Raw genomic sequence first — 23,738 nt, 5'->3', positions numbered from 1 at the left:
CTACAAATTGTGATGGAGTGCTCCTTTAATTAATTTATTAATTGCATACTGTTCACTGCTGGACTCTTTGGATTGATATAGGTGCACTGAAAAGAGTAGTTCAAGCATCATCAGCACACTGTCTAACAAACTGAGCGTGCAACTTCACCCAATTGTGTGTGTTTACAAGCAAATTAACCTACAGGATCTCCTCCCCTGGCTAATGTACTGTAGCTTGACTAAGTAGGTTATTAACGCAGGTGATTAATATTCATATGGAACTGTTTTAGTGATGTCAGCAGCACATGTAAACGCTTCTTCTGCCAAATACAGATGTAAATAAAACCTTTCTCTGTCTTACTTCCCTGTCTCTACAGCAGTCCCAATACTACAATAATGTTTTTATAGCTGACAGCTACCTGATTAAAAGTGTAGCTGCTACTGTGGTGACTTAATTCTACTCTCTGATGTCGCTCTCAGTCCTGCTCCACTCTGCTCTGTTGTTCTCTCTTCTGACAGGCTCGTCGGTGCAGAGGAGCTGCAAAAGGCTGTTGTTGTTTTCTTGATGAGAATGAAGTTGTGCAATGCCCTTAGCGTGGTGTCAACTATAGCGTAGCCTCTGTGGTTTGCAGCCAGAGGCAATAGTTTTCTACTCTGAGTGGGAGCGAGGAATAAAAAGGCTGAGAGCGCGAGGGGGGAAATGTGATAGAGTAGGAGGGAGAAGCTCTGAAGAGTGTTTATGCAAGTGAAACATGTTATAAGCAGTCCTCGTGACAGATGCTTTAGTACTGTTTTAATAACAGGCTCCAGTTCTGGGTCATTATGTGTGGATGTGAAAGATTAAAGTTGGGTTTAAAGCTAGGTCATCTCAGGTGACATTGAGAGAATATCTCTCCCTAGAATGTTGTTAAAGCAGAAAAGGCAAGTCTCTTTAACAAATATGTATATCGGTGATGTGTGTGCGTGCATGTACATCTCTTGAATATACTGCATATTTTAAATGTATAATCTAAAGGCAGCTGTGTTGAATGAATGTGTGGGTACATTTCAGTGGCAATCGTACCTCAGCTTTCTATTTATAGGTATATTTTTAACATCAAGACACATTTCAATACATGCTTAAGCCTTCTTTACTGAATGCACTGCCAGTCCTGGCTAGAAATTGCGTAGTGTATCTGTGTGTAAAATTCACTCGTGATGAATGTAACATTTAAGGCACTGAGTGAGAGAGAGAGAGGACTAATGCCAGGGTTGGTGTTGTGTTGCTTTTGTTAATAGCATCCTACTTGTAGCCAACGTTTTGGACACAAGTCTGCCAGGAACAAATGGGATTATGTGATTAGAAGAAATTATGTGAAGTGGCAGAACACACACTGAGCAGCAGTGAATCCAACCAAGTAAAATGAGTCAAAGTAACAACAAAATGTTATTACTAGATATCATATGTGTCTCTGCATTGGTAAAGTGAGTAAAATTTGTAAACTAGTATCAGTATTGATGATAAATGCACTTATTTATTATCTCTATCAAAGGAGTTATGTTTTCACCCATGTGTGTTTGTTTCAATCCTCTTCGTTGGTTGGTTTGTCAACAGGATTACACAAAAACTACTGAACGGATTTCCAGGAAACTTGGATGGAGGATGGGTCTTAACTTTCGGGGAAAGATCGGGGACAGATCCTGGAATTTTTTCTCACTTTCTTTAACATTGCAAGATAGGGCCTTTTTTTGACATTTTCTTTAATTTCTCAGGAAATAATGCATTGATCTTGATGAAAAAATGTAGGCGTATTTAGGTGGCTGATATCTATGAGTGAGCACAAATGAGGACTGTGGGCCTTGGTGGCAGTATGCGCCCACAGAGTGCCATTTTAGCTTATTTATTTCTTTTGCAGTAAAACAGCAGCAGGAAGACAACAACAAAAGAAAGGGAGCAAATTATGCAGGTTAGATTTAGAAAACCTCTTGAAGCTTATCAAATGAATCTCACCTCAGGCTACATAAAACTGCAAAAACACTGCTCAGAATTGGTATGTATTATGGAATCGTAGCTTTTCAAGTAGCAATTTTGGTGATGTCTCTATTTCGCTCTGTACTATCTAATTTCTTACATATTATGTATAAGAAGAGCATTGGTATATAGCACGTAATGTGCAGTAGTAGTAGGTAGTGTGAAATTGGGACACACTTTACATATAAAGTAAGACAAAGCCTTGGCGTCCTTACTGGCACCACAGTCCTGCTTTGTGTCTGTTGCTTAGTAACAGATGCCAGCGTAGTTTCAGAGTGTTTTATCGTATTGTTCATTTTGGTGACATTTCTACATGAGCGTGTTATAAAGAGTGAGTGAAAAGATGGGACAGATGAGGTTATGAGACAAATGTGAGAGTTTTCTGAGGACAGTGGGTGAAGTTATTACAGCATGACAGAGCAGATGTACTCTGCCAAGTCATGATTCTCGCCTCGCTTCGACTGTCTGGAATGTAGCTCATATTAAATCCTCTCGATTCATGAGAGCTGCTGCACAGTCACCGGTTAGTCTGTGCTGACATGTAAACCAGTGGACGTGCTTAGTGTGATTAGATATTGACTCCTGTCAGTCAAATAAACTAAGCATTGTAATCAGTTGGATTGGACAGTTCAGATAATCAAAGTCCACTTTGATGTGTTGTTGAGTTGTAGAGCTGAAAGGACATGATGTAATTCATGGTCTTTCTGATCATTTCTTAATGTAAGGAATTTCATGGCAGTGTGCTTCCTGTCAATGGCTACATTTCTCAATAACCCTCTGACTTGATTCCCTCCTCTGTTTGCCTCTGCTACCTTAGGCACCTCACGATGTGATTCGATCCCTATTCAGAAGGTTAAGATGTGACGCATTATCTTACATTTATGTTACGTTTCACTATCCGATTGGTTCAGCCGTAAGGAACATACATCCATGTTCAGAAACGGGTTTCAAATTTCGGATTATTGACCTTTCTGCCTCGGGACACAATCTCTTAAAGAGAGAACTACAGTGCATCTAAGAACTCTACTTAACATATTATAATAGACTTTTTTACGGCACCTGTTTTTCTCTCTACCTTTTTTTAATACTACACCTCTTTATTTGTTCTTATGTCTTTTCCTTCCTTGGACTTCTTTTCCTCACCTTTTCTGTTGTGTTGAAGAGGGCTAAGGAGAAGTTCATGAAATTGGACTTATAGAATACATTATATGAGAAGCAGTAGCTTATTACCATACATAAAAATGGATAGTTTATCTGTGTATGCATGAAAGACAAATCCGCATCTATCAAGTGTTTGATACTTGAAATGAGTGTATGAGTTGCATGAACAATTAACTGCTCATGACTGAATCCATTTCAAGAAGATACTCTGATTGTGAATAATTAATTAAAATCTTATTTTTTCTTTTCCCCCTCACCTTTTCTGTTGCAGATATTTCCAGAATATCACACTACGCTGGTGAGTACAATTTTTTTAAATACAGGGAAGTACTTTTGAAGGAACGTTAAACTAATGGTAGAAATACTTAACATCCACCACTTGATGACAACTAGTCAACAATTCATACCAGTTTGTTTGTGTGTGCAGTGTGTCTGAAATCTTATATTGAACGGGCATTATAAAGGTTTTCCTTACACCCTCATTGAGTATCTGTTTAGTTTGATTTTTCATGATAATTAAGAGAGATTCACCCTTTTATTTTATTTTTCACAAGGCATTGTGTTCTTTGGTCTTCACCTTGACACACACTTAAAATGGGCTGGTGTTTCTGTTTCTGTGTCATATGTCACAGATTTAGATAAGACATGGTTGTTTCTAATGTGGATATCATATATGTGGAGCTAAGAACTTGTCATCAGTAATAATAATTATACATTTCTTGACCTAAACTTTGGTTCCAGTCTCTAGTGGGAGACGTGTTGCCAAAGTTTTGGTAGGGGTTAGCTGACACAATGAGGTGACGTTTCTGACCTTTTTTGGTGGAGAGTAATAGCAGCATGGCACACAGTATACAGGCTGAGTAAACTGAGCTTCAGTGCCCAATATCAGCCTTGGCAATGCTCTTATTCTCAAGACTGATAATTAGGGTCAGAAGTTCATTTTTAGTGGAGAGTATGTTGAACATAACATACAGCCACTCTGACACTGTTAGGATGAATTTAACAATTTGAAATGATGTTACGATACAAAACACAAAAGAAGATAGACCTGGAGTCATAGCTCGCAATGTGCCTGAGGCATTTCTGCACCACATGTGGTTTAAAATGTAGCAAAATCAATGAACACTAAGGCTAAATAACTTAAAAGCAATTTTTACATGAGGATGTACTAAAGAGTGATGCCTGGTCATTGGTGTCCATGCTGTATTCATGCTGAGCCCCGATTTAAATTGATCATTGTTTATTGTTTAAACAGTCCATTGTGTTTGTATTGTGCAGCATCGTAGCTTTTAAAAACATGTTTCTTGTTGTGGCTGGTAAACAACAGCATTGGTTGTTTCAGCAAGTGCCCCAAATAGACATATACTGTAACCATGACATACCTTATCATTGTCACGTAACATTACATACAGTATTTTACATGAAATGAACATGAAATACATGTTTATCAGCAGTGATTTGTAATGCTTTGACAAATGATGTAGTCCTGTTGATGAAGGCATCAGGTCAGAAAAAACTTCTAAGGGCTGTTGCAAGCAACATATTTTGTCTTTAATTTGGAGGACTCGTTGCTCTTGTTTTAAAATAATTGTACATCTACTATTCTCTACATCAGTTTGTGTCACAAAATAATCACAATATGAGTGTTGTCAGTGTTTTGCCACTGGAGGCTTAGCTAGAAAGTGTTCACGACCATCTTGTCCTTTGGCACGTCCGAAGTATTGAATGTCAGAGTGCTTTATTGCCAATGAGGAGCTGGCATGCTGCAGGAGCAGGTGAAATATGTTTGGGGAGGAGGAGTGAGGACAGAGGGCAGTAGAGACCAGCTGAGGGCAGACAGGCAGACAAACGAGGGTGGCGGATAACTAAAAGAAACAGAGAAGGAAACAAGTGTTGTAATGGGTCAAAGAGTGGAATGTATGTTTTCTGTAGCTAAGCTCTAATCCTGGTAAAAGTGTGTGTGTGTGTGTGTGTGTGTGTGTGTGTGTGTGTGTGTGTGTGTGTGTGTGTGTGTGTGTGTGTGTGTGTGTGTGTGTGTGTGTGTGTGTGTGTGTGTGTTGATTAAGATTGTGGTCTTATTACCATATTTATGAGTACTGTCCAATCAGCTCGCCTACTTTCCACTGCATCAAGTCTCAATTACAATATTTCTATCCCTCTTTCTTCCTTCCTCTTGCCTCTCTCCTTCTCTGCCCTACACACACTCAAACATGTGCGCATACACACACACACACACACACACACCCTTTCTCCCTCTCCCCTCTGGTTATGCCTGTTAGTGAGCGGAGCAGCTTTTTCGCAGCGTGGTCACAGCAGCCTATACAAAAACACAGCAGAAGAGAAACACTTGCACACACCCCCACTGTCAGAATTTTGCACACACACTTCCTTTGCTTTGCTGACACTTACACACACTTTCCCACACACATGCACGCAGTTGCCACACTTCTTAGCCTCATGCACTCTCGTTTACGTTCACCCGCTCTCTGGCTTCCACACATACACTCTCACTCCACAGTCTCTTTGGTGCACTAATTTCGACAGCTCAGGGGTTGTGCTGGATGTACAGTGTGTGTGCGTTTTGCGGCAGCATGTGTGTGTGTTGGGAATGGTGTTGTGATCTAGTTGCTCTTCCGCTGCTCCAGAGGAAAGCCTTCAGAAGCCAGTCTGAACGACACACAGCGGACTGACTTCGAAACAGATTTACTGCAATGATTTACCTCCAACCCACTCCTGCAACATCATTTTCTCTTCACAGTCCGACTTTCATCCTGTCCTGCCTGGCTTCGGATTGCAGTTTTTTTTTTTGTTAGTTAGTGACTTTTTGCTCCACCTTTCCCTTTAGGTCTCTGTCGCTTTATGTATCGCTCTGACATCAGACACCTGCTTTGACCTGGTTAACTCCTGCAGGCTCCGAGTATTGTGGGACAGCTTTGGAGGATGTGAGGCTCAGCTTCTCTCTGGGGTTTCTCCGCTTTCTCTCCTCATCACACTCTCTTTATTTCTTTATATTTCTCTTTCTAAATAATATTTTTCTTTGATCATTTGGGTCTTATTCAACTCTTCCTGTCTTGTCTTTCTTCTTCTGTCTTTATCCTTATTTCCCTGTCTTGCTCTGCCTTTTCCCTCCTGCGTCGGTCACCTCTCCCTCACTGTGCTCCATTTCTCTACGTCCCGCTTTGCCCTACATTTTCCTCGCTTTCTTCACTGATGCCAGTTTCTCATTTTTTTGTTGCGATCTTCTTTTTGACAACATTGTTGGATTTACAGAACAAAACTACCACCTTTCTTGAAAAATGACACTTTGATGTAATTATCTGGAGGCTTACTTTCCAGCAAGGGGTGTCGGTGTTGTTTTGTAACCTGGATGTTTGACACGCAGTGCCGTAACCCTGTGACTAAAGATTTATGGCTGCAGGGAAGCCGCCCTTCTTTGAATTTCGCATCAAGGATTGATTCATTGGATCAGCAGCTCCGCACCGGAGACCTGATGGGATATTTTGTGAGGATTTATCGGACTGCAGGATGGCCTCTTGGGTGAAGAAATCATCCTCCAACCAAAGAAGTCGGGCTTGAAAGTCTGTTTTGGGAAGCTTACACCCTGCTGAAGTGTCCTTGAGCTACTTAGTGAATCTTCTCCACCCACCAGGAGCAAAAACCGAATTTCCTTACAGGGATCATTTCATACTGCACAATGGTCAATGTATTTTGCTGGGTTAAAGGTCGTGGCCTGTATTGGGTGGATTGATTACTAAGACCAGGATCGCAAGCTACTCCCTCAAGTCCTGAAGTAATATGATGCTTTAGGAGAGTGACTCGCAGTCTTGTGATCTTGGATTTCTGTACGATATACTGTAATTACAGTTGTTATCATGTTTCAGTTGTTGCAGAAGAAGGTCTGACTTTCCGATTAACTTTGACGTTGACAGATTCTGCATGCGGGGCCACTGTGGATGTGAGAAACCAGACCTTTCTATTTAAAGGTGAAAACATTTGGGACATCTATCCACAGGACCCTGATGATAGATTTCGAGTGCAGTGGCTGCTAGAGCATAGACAGCCACAGACTGGTATATTTTTGACCTCCTGTGAGGATACTTGCCGTGTCATCAGATTTTACAGTACAAAGGATATTTGACATCCTCTGTTTCCTCTTACTGGGCTCTTTGCTTTACTGGAGTTACTTACAACCCTGGGACACTAGCTTTGATTGATTTTTTTCTATTGTGTTTCCTGCCGCTATCTGTGGGGCAGCTAAAAGTTGCACAATGGATATGATCACCCCTGTAAGCAATGACAGCCCAGTTATCAGCAGAGAAGGTCTCAATTTTTAACTCTTTTGGATACGTTTTTCAATATCTTTATCTGCTCTTTTTTGGCATATTTGAATTTATAGACTAGGAAGTTTTCACAGTAGTGAAAGTCCAGGTTAGGAGTTGGTCCCAGTCTTAGACTCTATGCTGTTTTTGGGGCCCAGCAGTTTTGTCTGGATATTGTGGCCAGACCTCGAACAGACTCAGCTACAAAACAAATGGAGAACAGCGGCTGCATCCCACTCTGCTGGAGCAAGGGGGCCTGCATCTACGCACAGCACCCCCTACCAAGTATGTACTAATAATAAGTGAATCAATAGAAACACAGCATATACAAACTGAACGCAAACCTTTGTCCTAGTAAGCACAACATGTAGTTGGTTATGTTCCTTTTTTAGTATCAGTGCTGAATATAACCAAAGCCTCATGATTCACAGCTACATAGTTTTATATCAATATATATATATCAAATACAAATACACCTTTCTCTGCCTGGGTATCATTATTTATAATGAATTATATAAGTCAGTTCATTGTCATGAATTCCTGTGCTTTATTTACCATCTCTCCCTCAGCTTGAAAGGATTGTCTTATTTGACATTGACATTCAGTATGTCAGTATGTCAGGATGGTTGGATTTCATTTACCCGAGCAATGTCTCATAAAGGTGTTAGACAGATTTGTGTATGTCATATCACTCTAGGCTTCTGAAATTTTGATGGTAACATTATGTGTTACGAGACATCTAAATTCTGTCTTCTCTGTGAGCTCTTCGTGACTGATGAAAAAAGCAGCCAAAGTCACTGAAGTGCTGCATGACAAGCTGTCCGTCACAAGAATGAAGTGTCATTTCACAGCACTTGAAGTGATTTGATGGGGCGGTATGAATGTGAATCTTTTGCTTTGGTTCAAGCTTTTGTCTGAAAAAATTAAAAACAGAGCCATGGTTGTGATTTGTTATCAGTTCATTTGGGTTACACTTGTACTGAGCTGTAATTAGGTTGGCGAATACGAGCGTGTGGGGAGATGGTGGTTATGAGTTACAATAGTAGCTCTCTGTCGCTGGAACAACGCAGAACACGAAGACGCTCTCAGTGCTCAGTTGCTTTTTTTTGTCGGCACACCATAAAACATACAGCCACACAAAAACATTTTATTTATATGGAAATGACATTTAGACCCGTATTGAACAGTCACATATGTATGTACAGTATATAGATATACAACCAACGGTTAGACTTGGAGCTTTATCTTCTCCGTCCCCTGGTATAGATAATGCGCATCCTTGGCAGAGGATGGAAGAGAGGGTGTAGTAGTGTGGGGGAGGGGGAGGGCAGAGGAAATTGTTTGAGGATGAGAGAAAGATGAGAGGAGGGAGGAAGAGCGGTGGTTCAATAGGACAGTTGGATCAAATGGAGATGCGAAAGGCAGGAACTAAAAGGCCTGTGAGCATGTGAGATGAGCGACGGGGAGATTAGGGGGGGGGTTACAGATAAAGGGGGAAAGGATGGAGAAAGAAGGATACAAGAGAGTTGGCCGAAAAGCAAAGGAGAAGATGAAGGCTTTTGACAGAAAGACATAAAGACAGGGATGAACAACTGAGGAAAGTGGAAAGGGAAAGGGATGGTAAAAAAGACACGCAGGCCGAGGCTCCCTCAGGATTGTGCTAACCACAGTAACCCAGTTACCAGTTAAACGAGGAGATAAACCGTCCTGCTGCTGCTGCTGCTGCTGCTGCGGGACGGAGCTCAACTCCAGCCTACTGTGGTTTAACAGGCTGAGTGTCAGTCACTGGAGCCCCACTGTGAGAGGGGGTGGTGGGCCTGGCACCCGCCTGCTCCTCTCCTGGCTGCCTGCATGGCCTAGTTGATTTGATTCCTCGCCTTTTATCAGTGTGAGTGTGAGTGTGAGGGAATGCATGTGGGGTTATGTTGAGTCCTGTGCTGTGTGCAGTGCACCTGTTTTAAAACATTAATTTATGTACTATGAGATGCACGTTTGGTTGTGGCCCAAATTTGATTTCATAAGCTATTTTGTCAGGTAATTAAAGGAAAACCTTGTGTCATATAAAGGCTTTCATTGCTTATGTATATTAATTGTTTGTTAAGATGGGATAAAGCACAAGAATGCTGTCTAGTGGCAAACATGGAAGCCCAAGGAGTCAATCTTCCCAAGCTGGATAAATAAAAGGAAAGGAATATCATATATATACCATTGTATAGACCAGACCACTAATCGTTTGATCAAGAAAATAATTGTCTGACTGACAATGAAAATAATCATCAGTTACAGCCCTACCTATTTCTTTGTTAGAAATAAGCAAAATAACTAACTTAACCTAATTAAGTTAGGAATGAATTATATTTTCTTCAGCCTGACCTATAGTGCAGTCACATACTGGTTAGTAGCTTCAGTATTTAGGGACTATACGTTAACACTAACCTATTTTGATAAATGCTTCTGAAAAACAACCCTTTCCCACTTGTGTGTTGTAACCGTATTTACAGCATAAAGTAGCTGTATGTATGCACCAAGGGAAAAGTAGGTATGTCTACTTCTCTAATAGGATTTCGTAGAGCTGTATGTAGTATTTAGGTTAAGGTTACGGGTGTGTGAATTTGTGTCAGTGTATGCAGTGGCACATTTTAGTACTTAATATCTAATCTGATTAGTGAGTGACTGAGTGACTGAGCAGCAGCAGATGGCTGTGGTTTGTGACTCTGTAGCTCCTCTGGTGCAACTGCTTCTATTTAAAAACGAGTTGCAGTCAAAATAATGTCCCCAATACATTTTTTATTGCGCCCCTCTGAGACAAGGCATGAAGGCTGGATATAAAGTAAGAGAGGAACTGTTATTACAACTGAAGGTATGCTGTGGCACTGTACCACAACCCGTGTACATTCTGGACAGGGGTTTCCACACAACATTGTTTTTGTTTCTTTATAAATAAATGTATCTTTTACTCCCAATAGTACAACAGACACTGGTGTACTGCATTACAAAAATATATGCTCTGACTGAGGCAACACATTTGTATACAGTGTGTGGTCAATTTTTCTACTAACAAAAAACGCTAAATATTCTGATTTCTCTGAAGTCCACCTACCTTTGCATCTGCCCTCAACCAGTAAACTGAAATGACATGAGAGCAGAGCAAGGACATGATGTATCTGAACAACAATAGAGCGTAGAGTGTGTAGTGTTTCATTTTTCAAACCTTCTTTCCCTTCAAATGCAGCACTGAGCTCAATTAAGATGGTTCACAAGTTTGGTTTGGAAGTTTAATTATTCCCAGCAAATACACAGATCCAATATGTCTCCTTCTGTTTCAGCTTTAAAGTTCTGCAGCCATCACTGAAAAAATCTCACATATTTTTATTTTGTACAATATAATATCACAAGGTGTAGCTTTAATGTCTTCATCATGCTGATAGTTTTCATTAAATAGACTGTAGTTACTAGCAGGGCATCTGGGATTGTTATAATGAGATGATACAGTGGAATTACAGCAGCAGTTTACTCTTTTGGGATTGTAACAAGCCCCCTAATAATCTAGCAGTATCATAGCCACAGTGGTATCATTTTAATTGGATGATGATAGTAATACTGTATGAGGGACATTTGTAATCTGATCTTTACTGATCTGTTGCATTAAAGCTTTAGGGGCTGTTGAGTATGTGGCCATGGCTGTGACCGTCGCCTCTACTCATCACACATATAGGAAGAGCTCATTATTAATAGTATTACATTTTAAAAGCAGTAACAGTACACACTTCTTCATCTGTTGAACCATAAAAAGGGCACCATTTTTCTCTTAATCTCCACTGTTTTCAGAATACACCTTGTTATTTTAGCTAATTACCAGTTAATCTAATTTTTGCTGTTTCTTAAACTGCAGAACCTAACACAGCGTAATATAACCTAGGCAGGGTTTTTACTTCTCGTATGATTCGGGGAGTTTATACATTAAAAAAGGCATTGAAAACTTACTTTCCAATGAAAAATCAGATCCTTGGACACGTAAAAACTTTTCTCGGCTGGGAAATATTTTCTGTTTTCTAGTCCTTTACAGTTGAGCAAAAAAGATTGTTTCAGGCACTTTACACACAAAAGATAAAAACAAGTCAATGTTTGAATCCAGTGAGGATCTTCCTAGGTACCAAACAGCAGTTCTAGACAAAAATATCTGATTTACAACAACAATCTAACAATAGATCTACAAAGCATGCATGTTAGGGATGCACGGATTACAGCGGTGGCTGATGTTTATCTGTTGTGTTGCATCAGTTTTTCATGAGCTACTGGCTCGTGACATCCCAGCCATCAGTTTGTAAGGCAATGCAAGTACTAAAAAATTCTTCCCATACCGTAGGTAGTTTTGTAGCAGGCAAAAAAGGCTTTTAAAGCAGTTACTTTTAGAAAAAAAAACATAATTTCATGTGAAAGAAGGAAATTGGTATGATTGGATTTGTGCTTCCATTAAGTAAATGTAATGTATAAAAATAGTGTAAAGGGGTGACTGATCTTATAACAGTTCAGTTTTTTATTAAGTGATGAATATTTTGTTTCCCGGGTACAAAAGTGCTATAAATGACAACAACAGAAGAACCCTGGCACCAGATATCAGCCAAATTGTTGTTATCAGTATCTGCCCAGAATTTCACATTTCTTGCGTCCCTAATACATGTATCTCAATTGAAAATGAAGGAAAATAGCAATAACAGATGATTTACATTACTGATAGTAACAAAGACATCTATTCATACCAAGAAAAGTGTAATAGGTAGATATGAAGCTTTCAAGTCATGCATTCTCTACAGTAAAGAAAAGAAAATTTGTGTATGGGACTTGTGCACCTGCCCAGAGAGTTTTACACACACACACACACACACTATTGATACAGCAAGTTCTTGAAAGAGAGTGCTGAGTCAAGTCATCAGATACATAATGTCCTCCCTTGCACCTCTGTTGCAGTCATTGTGCAGATGATTCACTCGTGCACATGGGCGTGTGAAGAAGTCTTTGAAGGCAACTGTAGGTCAAGCTGTTAAAAGTGCTGAGACAACTTTCCCTTAATCAGTCTCCATATTTCTGTTTCTTTCTTGCGTTTTCATCAGTATAAAACGAATGACCGTGACCTGAACACAACACAGAAAAATGCTGAATTATCAGATCTTTAGGCCCTGAACTACTTGGTAGATGATGATGATGGTGCAGATCACAATTTCAGACAGCTCTGTTGGAAAAGTATTTAATTGTCCAGTACCGGAAATGAGCCATGTAATTAGTCAGTCAATCGGGTTTGGTTTACTTGTGTCTCCTTTGTCAACACATGATAGCTAGAATTCAGCTGGAACTCGGTCACTTTCGAGCTGATGACTCAACAGAGCCTTTAGGGATTACCAGGAAATGACAGCATGACACAGGAAGCAGCAGAGTCTCCCATAAGAATGTGGTGTGAAGATTAACCTGCTGTATATGTGCAGGGAAAGAAACAACCTTAAAGAAGGTAAAAGTGAAAGGAAGAGTTAGAGACATTAAAGGAAGAATCTGTGTTTGTGTTTGCTTGGTAGATTATAAAAATCTGCTTTGTTAAGCACTACAATATAGATATCACTCCTGCTGTAGCCTCATACTGTAGTAATAGAGTAAAATGTGAACTAAGCAATAGTTTCAGAGTTTGAACAAAGTCTATAAAGTTTGAAAAATGCTTGATTGTAACCGTAATGTTTTCAAGGTTAGGACTATGCTTGAATTCAAAATATACTCCTAATAAACATAATCTGGTGTTTCATCTACACAATCACTCATGTAAACCATGTAAACCAGAAATCTTTAAAATTTGAGATTAAATGATCTCATTCTGTTTTGGTGACAAAATGTCAAGGGGGCATTTTTCCGTTACACTGTGCATCTGGTGTGAGACACCAGGAGAAAACAAACACGATGACAAGATTGTTTCGTTTTAGATATTAAAAGATAAAAGAATTCAAACAAGTGTGTGCATGCACATTTAATGTATATTTTTGGTTAAGGTACCTTGAAAGTGCTTGAATTTTACAAAGTGCTTTAACTGTACAAACCCTGTAGTGTGTTTTTTGTTTGTGGTTTGCTATTAAGCTGAGCCCTTGACAAGACTGATTGCCTTGTTGATTTAGTAGTTGCTTGTCCAGTTTGATCACAGTGTTTCCCGCCGGTTGGGAATTTATTTATTTAAATTCATTTGATTTATGTTGAGCTGTGAGTCCATTAGGACCTTCTAAAAAGACCTTGTGTCAGTGTTTTGCTGGTTTCTATTGACTCTTTACTGACTGACTGAATAATTGACTGGTTGTCAGCCTTATTGAAACACATAACCCCTCCTCATCAATCCGTCACAAGCTCAGTAAACACATGTAGACGTAAACATGTGTATTCCCCTGCTCTCTTTCTACAATTATATGTTGTCTCAGTGTTGCTGTCGTATCAGTGTTTTATTATCTCAGTTGGATTTATTCTACATGAGTGCTTGTTTATGTCTTCATGATTATTAATGTAGCCTGTAATGTGCCATGACAAATGTATAAAGTGCAGTATGAATGGCAGACGGGTGATGACTCAGAGGTTGCGTGAGTGGGTGTTGACTGTCTCAGCTATGCTTTCAGCAGTGTGTCTAAAAGGGTTGATGACGCCGTTTTCTTTACACACCATAATTGCCTTTAATGTACACCTTTAATATTCTTTATACAAGACACATTTATTACAGATTAATGCTCAACTATAAAGTCACATTTTTACCTCCGTCCTCTGTATTTATATTTCAGAATATGACGCCCAGTTAGCCCCAGCAGGAGCATCTGAGTCAGGCATGGCGTCGTCTTCCTACTTGGAACCCAACCACAACCATTCTGGAGCGGGTGGTTGTGGGGTTAAATCCCGCTCCGGGATGTCCGGTGGTACTGGTGTTGGTACCAGCGGCTCTGCTGGAGGCCTCGAACGGCCCCCGGGCTCCATGGACCGGGTTCTGAAGATCTTCCATTATTTTGAGACAAACAGTGAGCCATGCACCTGGGCTAGTAATATCAGACACGGAGATGCTACAGATGTCAGGGTAAGACGTACGAACATTTCTCACATTTCTTACATTTTAGTGCTACAGCATCATCATTTCCGTGATTCTCAAACTCATCCCTTCACTTGTTTCAACAGGGTGTTATCCAGAAGATAGCGGAGATTCACAAATTACGCTGTGTGTCCTCTCTTGGCCTCCGTCTGACCCATCTGCACTCTGATTCTCTCCATTGGTTACACCCTGATTTGGGCGTGTCGCATGTCAGGGAGAGATATGAGAAACAGCACCCCCAGGAGGAGTGGAGGTAGAATTACAACTTAATCTTTTACTGTCTGCTCCCAATCCCCATGTCCCCCCATTTCACTTTTTCTACATGAGGTACTAGAGAGTAATGTTTATGTATTTATCGACACTGTGCTCAGATCAGTGAGCAGACCATCGGTACTCACTTGTGACTAACGATGCCTCCATCTGTAGTTTAGGTGGCTGTGGTTTGATACTTCTTGTTTCCTTAATGTTGTGCTTAAATCAAACAGCAGGTCAACAACATAAGTGACTATACAGAAGCAACACTTGTTTAAGCTACAAACCTGCCAACCAAGAGCATTTTATTAAGCCTAACTTACAAGGTACAGCTACATAACTTATGGTCTCAATTAAACTATATTATACGTTCAATAAACCACAGACTAAGAACTGAAACATATTTATGTCAGCTACTGTATACAAGCAGTGAAAAATATTACAACCAAGTATTTAATATTGAGTTGCTCCCTTTTACCACAATCCTTCTCTTGATTTTCTTCAGATTTAAAAGTGTTTCCTCATTCATCCATATCTCCTTGAATACAGAGGACTTAACAATCAGAATGAATAAAAGGTTTTATAGTTTGCCGTTTATCTACATGACTTCATTACACAAGTACATGACTTGTATGAAATGAGTCGTCCTTGCTAATATTATTTGGTGCCCATTAATAATCTGTATTTTATAGAGCCTCAGCCTCTAGACATGTATTTGATGCAGTAGCCTGTTATACTATGAGGGATGATCTACTCTGTCAGATGAAAGCATTTATCTTCTTATCAATTTGTATTATTTGCAAGCAACTCTGTCCATTGTCAGCCTACATTGAAGCTGTGCTGACACTTAGCCATCTGCAGCTGATAATGTTAACAGCTCTCCTTACAATTCATTTAATTGTCCTGCAGTTGATGTGTTACACCCAAAGTCATTAAAATTGAAATGAATTCAAAGTGAACGCATTGTTCACACTGCTTACATGCAGCTGGAGCAGCTCTGCCAGTTGTTGCAGCTCTGCCTCGGAGGGCGGCGGAGCTGCAAGCCCACAGGAGCTTCTGCTGCTGCCAAGCTATTGTTAGAACAGCAGAAGTAGCCCAGGGGATGGACTGACTCTATCTCACTCCTCTCTCGCTCCCTTGCGTGCTTTCTCTCGTGCGCTCGTGTTCGCTCTTTTTCTCTTTGATGTTTCTATCCATCCTTCTTTCTGTCATCTCTCGCATCTGTGTTTTCTTTCTTATCCAGCCCTCTCTTTTCTCTCAAACACGCATCATTTTCTCTCTTCTCACACTCTCTTTTTGGTTCATTCATTATTGAACGAGGATGTTTTATTCATTCTGTCTTCATGATTTCATCTTGATTTCTTTTGTTAACTAACTACATTCCTGTAGCATCAAAGCAGCTTGGAGCTCACTATTCTTCTGACCCATTTCCACTCCACTGTAGTCACTGCAATATGTCAGTCATAAAGCAATATGTGACTATAAACAATCACAGCCCATCTGGGTACTTCTGTGACACAGTTAATTGGCAAGTGTAACAGCAGGAATCTCATTATGCTTTATGGTGTTACAAGGTTATCACTCTCAGTGAGTTCCCTGTCAGCAAAATTTGAAATCATGCTTTTACTGTGCAGACTGTAGTAAAGTGAGTAGAAAGGGCATCTTCCAGCTTTGAGTCTTGGTTTCAAGCCACCCTGCTGAGGTGACTTTGAAAAAAACATGGAATCTACCTATTGTGCATCAACATGTACTTTAACCTCCCTGTGAGGGTACAACAAGAGAATTAAAGAAAGAAGTGCAAGAAACAAGCACAATAAACTCAAGTTTTGAGCTCCACAAGGCACAACAACTAATTACACACAACTTAGATCTGTAGATACATTATCAGTATCTCTAAAAAAGATCTGAGCTCTACCATAATTGTGCATCAATAAGCTTTGGTGTTACAGCAACAGGATTATGAGATATCAACTCACATTGCAGTGTTTGTAATTCAAGTCTTTGACCTTTAGATGCACACATAAAACTATAAGTTTTGAAAATTCTGCAAGCACACTTTTTTTTACACTCAATATGATGATGTGAATTATCTGTCGCTTTGTAGTATTTTACATTTTTGAGAAAGACGTATATAACTTGTGCATAACACTTCGTTAACTATACGCATATATGTGGCTCCTTTTTGTTTTGACCAAAATCATATTCTTTATGTGAAAAACAGACCTATTTTTAATATTGAGATTGCCTTTCATTCTCTGGTATACCTTTTAAGATGCATCAAAGTCTATGAGTGCATCAGCTGTATGCTTGCGTAAGCATGCTTCTTCTATCTCTTTGCCTCAGGCAGTAATTTGGATGGTACAGGCTCTTTCATTCTCTGTGTTGATGTGTGCACTGAAAGATTATTTGATAATAATAAATTGTTTGATATTATTTAAACTGTCTCCGTCATCCTCAGGTATGAGCTGCGGATGCGGTACCTTCCTAAAGGTTACCTCAGCCATTTTTCTGAAGACAAACCCTCTCTCAACTACCTCTATCACCAGGTGAGGCAATACAACAAGATCATATAAATAAACCTGTTCTCACATACATCATCTGCTTTCGCTTCTTCCCTTTTGCTTTTTTACATTTAACGAGGCAAACATGCCTCGAAACAGATAATTAAAAGGACAGCCAACTGTTCTTACATGGGACTACTGTATAATCTACAATTTACATGCTTACATTTTAAGATACTTTACAGCAATGTTGTTATAAAAGTTTGTGTTGTTGTGTTGTGTTTCTACAGGTCAAGAGTGACTACATGCAACATATAGCTGATCAGGTGGATCAAGATGTTGCTTTGAAACTGGGCTGTTTGGAAATAAGGTGAGAAACACACACACATTAGTTCTCTTGCCACAACAATGCTAATTCTGTTCGCAAGCTATTACAGGTTGTTGACGATACTACCGACTCCATTCACACCTGGTATTAAAAATGCTATCTGTATCAGACACATTTTAATGTAAGGTGTAAATGCATCGTGATCAAAATGTGATCAGATCTGCCTGATTACATCTGAGGGTAGCCGGCTCGCATTGTGTTCGGTTCTTACGTAGGTGTAGTTGGTACAAAGTACAATGTGCTGAAAGAGACATATGTCTTTTCTGTGCCATTAAAAGCTCCAAAAGATGTGTTATTCAGCAGAACTGCAAGAAAAATAAAAGCAATACAGGTGGCAAATGAGTGGTATACAGTAAGAAATAACTTTTGCTATAAACAAGCCATAAAATGTGTCTAGTAATAGAGTAGTCTACACTCCTGTACTGCCACAGAAAGAGACAAACTGATTTTTTAATCTAAGAGAGGAATAACTTAATGTATTATTTGCCAAATGTATTTAATTTACTTTATTGGAAAAATATTTAAGAGTTTGTCGTACATAGTTTTTAAAGTCAGATTTTTCCAAGGGAGTCTGAGGCTGATTTGCTGCCACCTTAAATTACTGACATACAGGTTTTGCTCTGGAGGATACAGATCCCATTTCAATAATGGGTGTCAGTGGAGTGTTCCAGTTAAATATGTGTGATCATTTAATACTGTGTCTACAAACTGATCTCCTTCTCTCCGCTCCGTGAATTATACAGGAGGTTCTTCAGAGAGATGCCAGGAAACGCCCTGGATAAGAAATCCAATTATGAGCTACTAGAGTAAGATTGATTTAATTTAATCCACTATGTAAACCATATTGCCTCTAATGTATTTTTAACAAATACATTTCAGCTACTTAAAGATAAACGTTGTGATGTTGTTCTTCTCAGGAAAGATGTTGGTCTGAGAAGGTTCTTCCCCAAAAGCCTGTTGGACTCCCTCAAGGTAAACCCTAAAAAGCTCCATCACCTGATAACAGAGGTGACAATGGCAGAAATTATCTTGGGAATCCTAGTACCGTTTAGTTGTCTGCATGAGCTAATGGCTGTTTGACTGAGGGAGCGGCTGACTGGCAGGGAGACCAACTTGATGACTGGATGGGTGTCTGGCTGAATGTCTGATAATCTGATTGTCTGGAATTAAGTTAAACCTCCTGTTGTCACTCGCAGTGTGCCTTGTCATGAGTCTCGTGTGCGTTTCTTGGCTGTGGACCAACTCTCTCCCAGAATGACTTAACCCTTGGAAATTTTTTCTGTCCTCCCTCTTAGGCGAAGACTCTTCGTAAGCAGATCCAGCAGACCTTTAAGCAGTTTGCTAACCTCAATGATGAGCAGAGCATCCACAAGTTCTTTGAGATAGTCTCTCCCATCTACCGCTTCGACAAAGAGTGCTTCAAATGTGCTTTGGGGGTAGGCCAACACTCAATTAAGACAAAAAGTCCTTTCATACCTTGAAATTCATACTAAGTCAGGAGGCTGGGAGGTTGAGCCTATTTAGCGTGCTCAGGATAGAAAACATATAGAGTGACATGTCATCTTTATCTTAGAAGGTGAGGTTAGCAAGTGCAAATTTTGCATGTGTCCACAGACCTGTGTCAGTACAGTGTTCTCTGTTCTCTACAGCAGTGCATTATCACTGTCGTCTCCGTAAATAATGCAAACCTTCCTCTGTCCTAGATTGCATTGAGTGTAAAAAGTAGAAAAAACAGACGAGAACATTACAATTGTTTTATGCTATCAATATTACATTTCTGCCAGTACTATGTTTAGTTAATAAAGCAGATGATATGATGAAATGTGACATCTAATTTAATGCTACACTGTCTTTCTCTCTTCCTCTCTAGTCTAGTTGGGTAATATCAGTAGAGTTAGCTATCGGACCAGAGGAAGGAATCAGCTACCTCACAGATAAGGGCTCAATGGTGAGTAATGCACATATGCAACTTTTCAGACTTTGGTCATTTAAAAAAAATATCAATTTCAGTATTTTTGAGCTTAAAAGGGCTCTCAACTGCACTGCAAACTGCATGCTTTTAATCGGAAAGCCATAGTGTCAATATACCATACTGCCCTCTACTGGTGTGCTTCTCTGGTAAACACATTACTAATTTTCAGCTGATCATATGAGCTAGAAAAAGCCATATGTGATATGATCACCACAGCTGTTTGCTGCGGTAACAACTCAACATGCAGGAAACAGCTGCACATCTGTAGCTCCACTGCTCAAATGAAGTCATCAAATTTCAATTTAACGAGGACAGACTGCCTGTCAAAATATCAGCAATTAATTTCATAAGTTGATCATTGCATGACAATGAATCAGAGTTTGTCCTGTCTGGCCTTTACAAACACATTAAACTTCACTCTTGATGACTTCGTCTTACTAGTGCACATTGTTAAAAGATAGAGCAATAGAAATACATGCCTAGCTGGTGACTAGTGACATGATTAATGATCGAAAGTTCTTTGAAAAGATCATTTCCACTGAGCTGAATAAAGGGCAACAACGTGTACAGTACGTTTCATGTGATTTTTCATGTTTTTGTGTATCCGTCTTTGTCTCTGCAGCCTACACACTTAGCTAACTTTAACCAGGTTCAGTCCATCCAGTACTCTGCTTTGGAAGAGAAGGACAGGAAAGGCATGCTGCAGCTCAACGTAGCAGGAGCTCCAGAGGTGAAAACACACACACACACTTTGCATAGTATTACAATGGCTTTTCCACTGTAGGGTGGTTCCTTGTGAAACAAACAAATCATATAATTTAGTAACGCTTGACTAATGCATGACTGGTGATGATTTAATGCATGAATTAATGTAGGCTGTATCATGAATTCCTGTTGCTCCCCATTAACAAACGATAAGGTTGCTGTGGCTTTATGTTATTATTTCACACTTTAAGATCATCAGTTGATAAATGCTAATTCACAGTTGCTTCATACGTTAATTGATTTGTGACCAGATTAGCTAGATTCCAGTTAGATAAAACTTTATTTCAAACCCTTGTATCCACTCAGCAACTCTGAAAGCGGAACATTACCAATTCTCAAAGAAATATCAAGCTTTTTTTTTTTTTTTTTTATCATACTGGTCATCAAATGCAAACAATTGTATAATAAACATAGTTAATTACATGAAAAAAACTTGAATGTAACTGAAATCCAGCTAACTTCATTGCATGTTTATGTATGAAGCAACTGTGAATTAACTGATAATCTATTAAATGTGAACTATAACCATCAAGTTAAACAGTTGAGCAATAGTTAAGTGTGATTTGTACCCTTACTGTAAAGTGTTACCCCTCAGGTTGTATTTCACTTGCCCTTCAAAAAGTAACCATTAAACCGTTGATGTACATGCAGTTGAGGCACTGAAAGCTTCAGTCCAGTGCCTTTATTCTTGTCAAAAACTCATATTTCAAATCATACATTTTAAGACTGTTTATTTTCATCCAGTTGTTGAATAGACATGTAAATGTTCTACCTGTGTAACAAACATGAAATAGCTTCTGCATATTAAACATAGTATTTTAAGTAGTAGTAACACATGAACTGCAGGGGAAAAAAACAGGAAATGATGTAGGGAAAAGGGGAAACGGCACATGGGAGGGTCTAGGCAGTGGTTGCCATCTGCACTTGAGTGTCAGCATGAGTGTGACTGTCGAGTGGGTGTGTGTCTGCAGCAGGCTTACTAGTGGAAAAGCATGTGTGCATCAGTGGTAGTATCTGTGCGTGTGTGGTTGTCTGAATGGGCGTACTGGTAGAAGACGTTACCCCTAATAAAGCTCTCATTGTGTCACTGTGAAGCAACTCTCTGTCCCACTCTTGTACTAATCCATGTCTGTGCGTGTCTGTGCGTGTCTGTGTGTGTCTGTGTGTGTGTGTGTGTGTGTGTCTGTGTGTGTGTGTATAGCCCCTTACAGTCACCACAGCATCGCTGACTACAGCAGAAAACATGGCGGACTTGATTGACGGCTACTGTCGGCTCGTCTCCTCAGCGACTCACTCTTTCATTGTCAGAGTCCACAAAGGTAGGACACACAACTACTCGTGCTCATTATACACCTGTATTTAAATATTCTGGGTTTTTTGTGTCATCATAATAGTATAGTTGTGTGCAGTTAAATGATTACTGCGATCAGCATCAACTTCTACTATAAATAGTACTCACGGTTGAAATTACTGTCAGCAATCTTTCAAGCAGTAGTGAAGTCTTATTGTGGCTGATGAGGCTTTAAGCTTTGTCACTTTGAATAACCAGCCTGTGTTTAGCGAGTCTTTTCTATAAATAACTACAAATACGTGGTTACAGTCATGTACTGTAGGTCTAACATGCTACATGCAGTCTCTTCTGCATCTGATTCATGTGTTCATTTTGTCTCTGCAGAGGGGGACCGAGCTCTGCCTTCCATCCCAAAGTAAGTCTACAGACTCCTTTTGTTTCATCTATCAAGTAAAAATAAGGTTTTACTTTCCTAAGAGAGGGATCTAGTGAAGCATTAGAAACATCACCCAACTATTTTTGTTGTCGTTAAGTGGTTTCGTGCATGTTTTGCACTTGAGTCTTGTTTTAATGGAAATTTGAACCAGAATTTGGAAGATAAAAGCCACCAACATAAAGCAGCTTTTATACGTTCCTGACAATAGTAGTTTTTTAGTCCAAGGCTCAAATACAGAGCAACATCTTGATCTTCATTTCAAATCTTAAGAGCTAAAAATGCACATATAGTGAATATAATATTCTTTATGAAATAGATACTCTTTTGTGTTTTTAAATGTATAATGTGTGCACATTGTAGGATCCTCCTTTCCGCTGGATGCTCTCCTGTCTCTTAAACTGTGACTGGTAGCCCACTGGTTTAGGTCAATGTGAGCCAAAAATAATTTTCTCATCTCTGCTTCAGAGTTTCGAATCATGAGAGGCGGATGGAAAAACGGATGGACGGAGTACGGACCAGAGCCGTTTGTGTCTCAGGTATAAACCCCTCTCTTGCTTCTCTCCTCGCCTTGTTGGTCTGTTTCTCCCCTTGTTGATTTGCCTCTCTATCTGCTGCTCTAAATGTCATGAACGACAGTGACTGCTAAGAGTTAGATAAAGGCTTCATAGATATGTGTTCCCCCTATAAAGCCTCGTCTGTGTGCTCAGTGAAGAGTCCTTGTCTGGCCAGATGTCCCCATGGAGAGCTTTAGTCACTGTCACTCTGCCCTGACTGTCTGCTGACCTCTGACTAACACACACTCACACAGCAATAAATTAGAATTACCTTGAACGTAGTTTCTTTTAAAATATTGACAGTATTGTTTATCTAACAATAAAACTAACCCTTCTTTGCCTTTCTTTTTGACTGTTTCATGCTGCATGTGATTTCTGCAGGTCACACTAGTGGCGATGGTAAACAACATTCTTTCTATTAGTAACTCGGTAGAATTCCTGCTCTTTGTCTACTTTTAGTGATACTGTGCAGTATCTCCCTCGGTATCTGTTTCATTCTCATCCATGACTCAATGTGTTTTTATTCAACTTGTTTCTATGGAAAGACCACACAAACCTTTCCATCCCTCCCCTTTCCTCTCTCTCTCTGCTCTCTATTGTACTCTTTTGTCTTACATTCCTCATGTGCGGCTGTTTTATAGTACATGAACATTTTTAATTGTCGCGCATGTGTTTGGGATCGGTTATGGTGATGGTCTTTTGGAAAGGTACTTCTGTCTGATGAGGGTTTGTTTCTATTGCTGTTGTTATTTTCACTCTTCTTTCTTTGTCCTTGATGGTGTGTTCCCCAGTGGCATGCAGTGATTTAATTTAATTGTTATATTATATTTGTAGTGTTTGATCTTAGTTTTTTACAGTGAAAAGGGTTATAATTCAATCATCTTGTGTTCGGGACTTTTGGCTTGTGTTACTGAAAAGAAGCTAACCTTAAAGTACTCTGAATGCTGTCCAGGGGGCTCAGCTTGTTATATCAAAGTGGAGTTTTAGATGTGAGCTTGTTGTCAATTCTTTCT

The 23,738-nt window shown here is 39.7% G+C and overlaps 1 protein-coding gene across 1 annotated transcript in view; it reads left to right on the top strand.

Moving 5' to 3' along the window:
* Positions 1 to 7,667: 7,667 nt before the first annotated feature.
* Positions 7,668 to 23,738, top strand: part of LOC311260419 (focal adhesion kinase 1-like) — a 46,777-nt gene continuing 30,706 nt past the window's right edge. Inside the window, 14 exon segments of the mRNA XM_084358208.1 lie at positions 7,668 to 7,755; positions 14,268 to 14,554; positions 14,653 to 14,819; positions 17,277 to 17,364; positions 17,610 to 17,689; positions 18,451 to 18,513; positions 18,625 to 18,679; positions 19,003 to 19,143; positions 19,578 to 19,655; positions 20,302 to 20,409; positions 21,646 to 21,763; positions 22,120 to 22,150; positions 22,637 to 22,707; positions 23,107 to 23,124. Coding sequence (XP_084214334.1) covers positions 7,683 to 7,755; positions 14,268 to 14,554; positions 14,653 to 14,819; positions 17,277 to 17,364; positions 17,610 to 17,689; positions 18,451 to 18,513; positions 18,625 to 18,679; positions 19,003 to 19,143; positions 19,578 to 19,655; positions 20,302 to 20,409; positions 21,646 to 21,763; positions 22,120 to 22,150; positions 22,637 to 22,707; positions 23,107 to 23,124 — 1,378 coding nt within the window. The 5' untranslated portion in view covers positions 7,668 to 7,682.

This window comes from Pagrus pagrus (assembly GCF_965226575.1).
Source record: "Pagrus pagrus genome assembly, chromosome: 7".
Taxonomy (NCBI): Eukaryota; Metazoa; Chordata; class Actinopteri; order Spariformes; family Sparidae; genus Pagrus; species Pagrus pagrus.
This window is presented reverse-complemented; position numbering and strand designations above follow the sequence as displayed.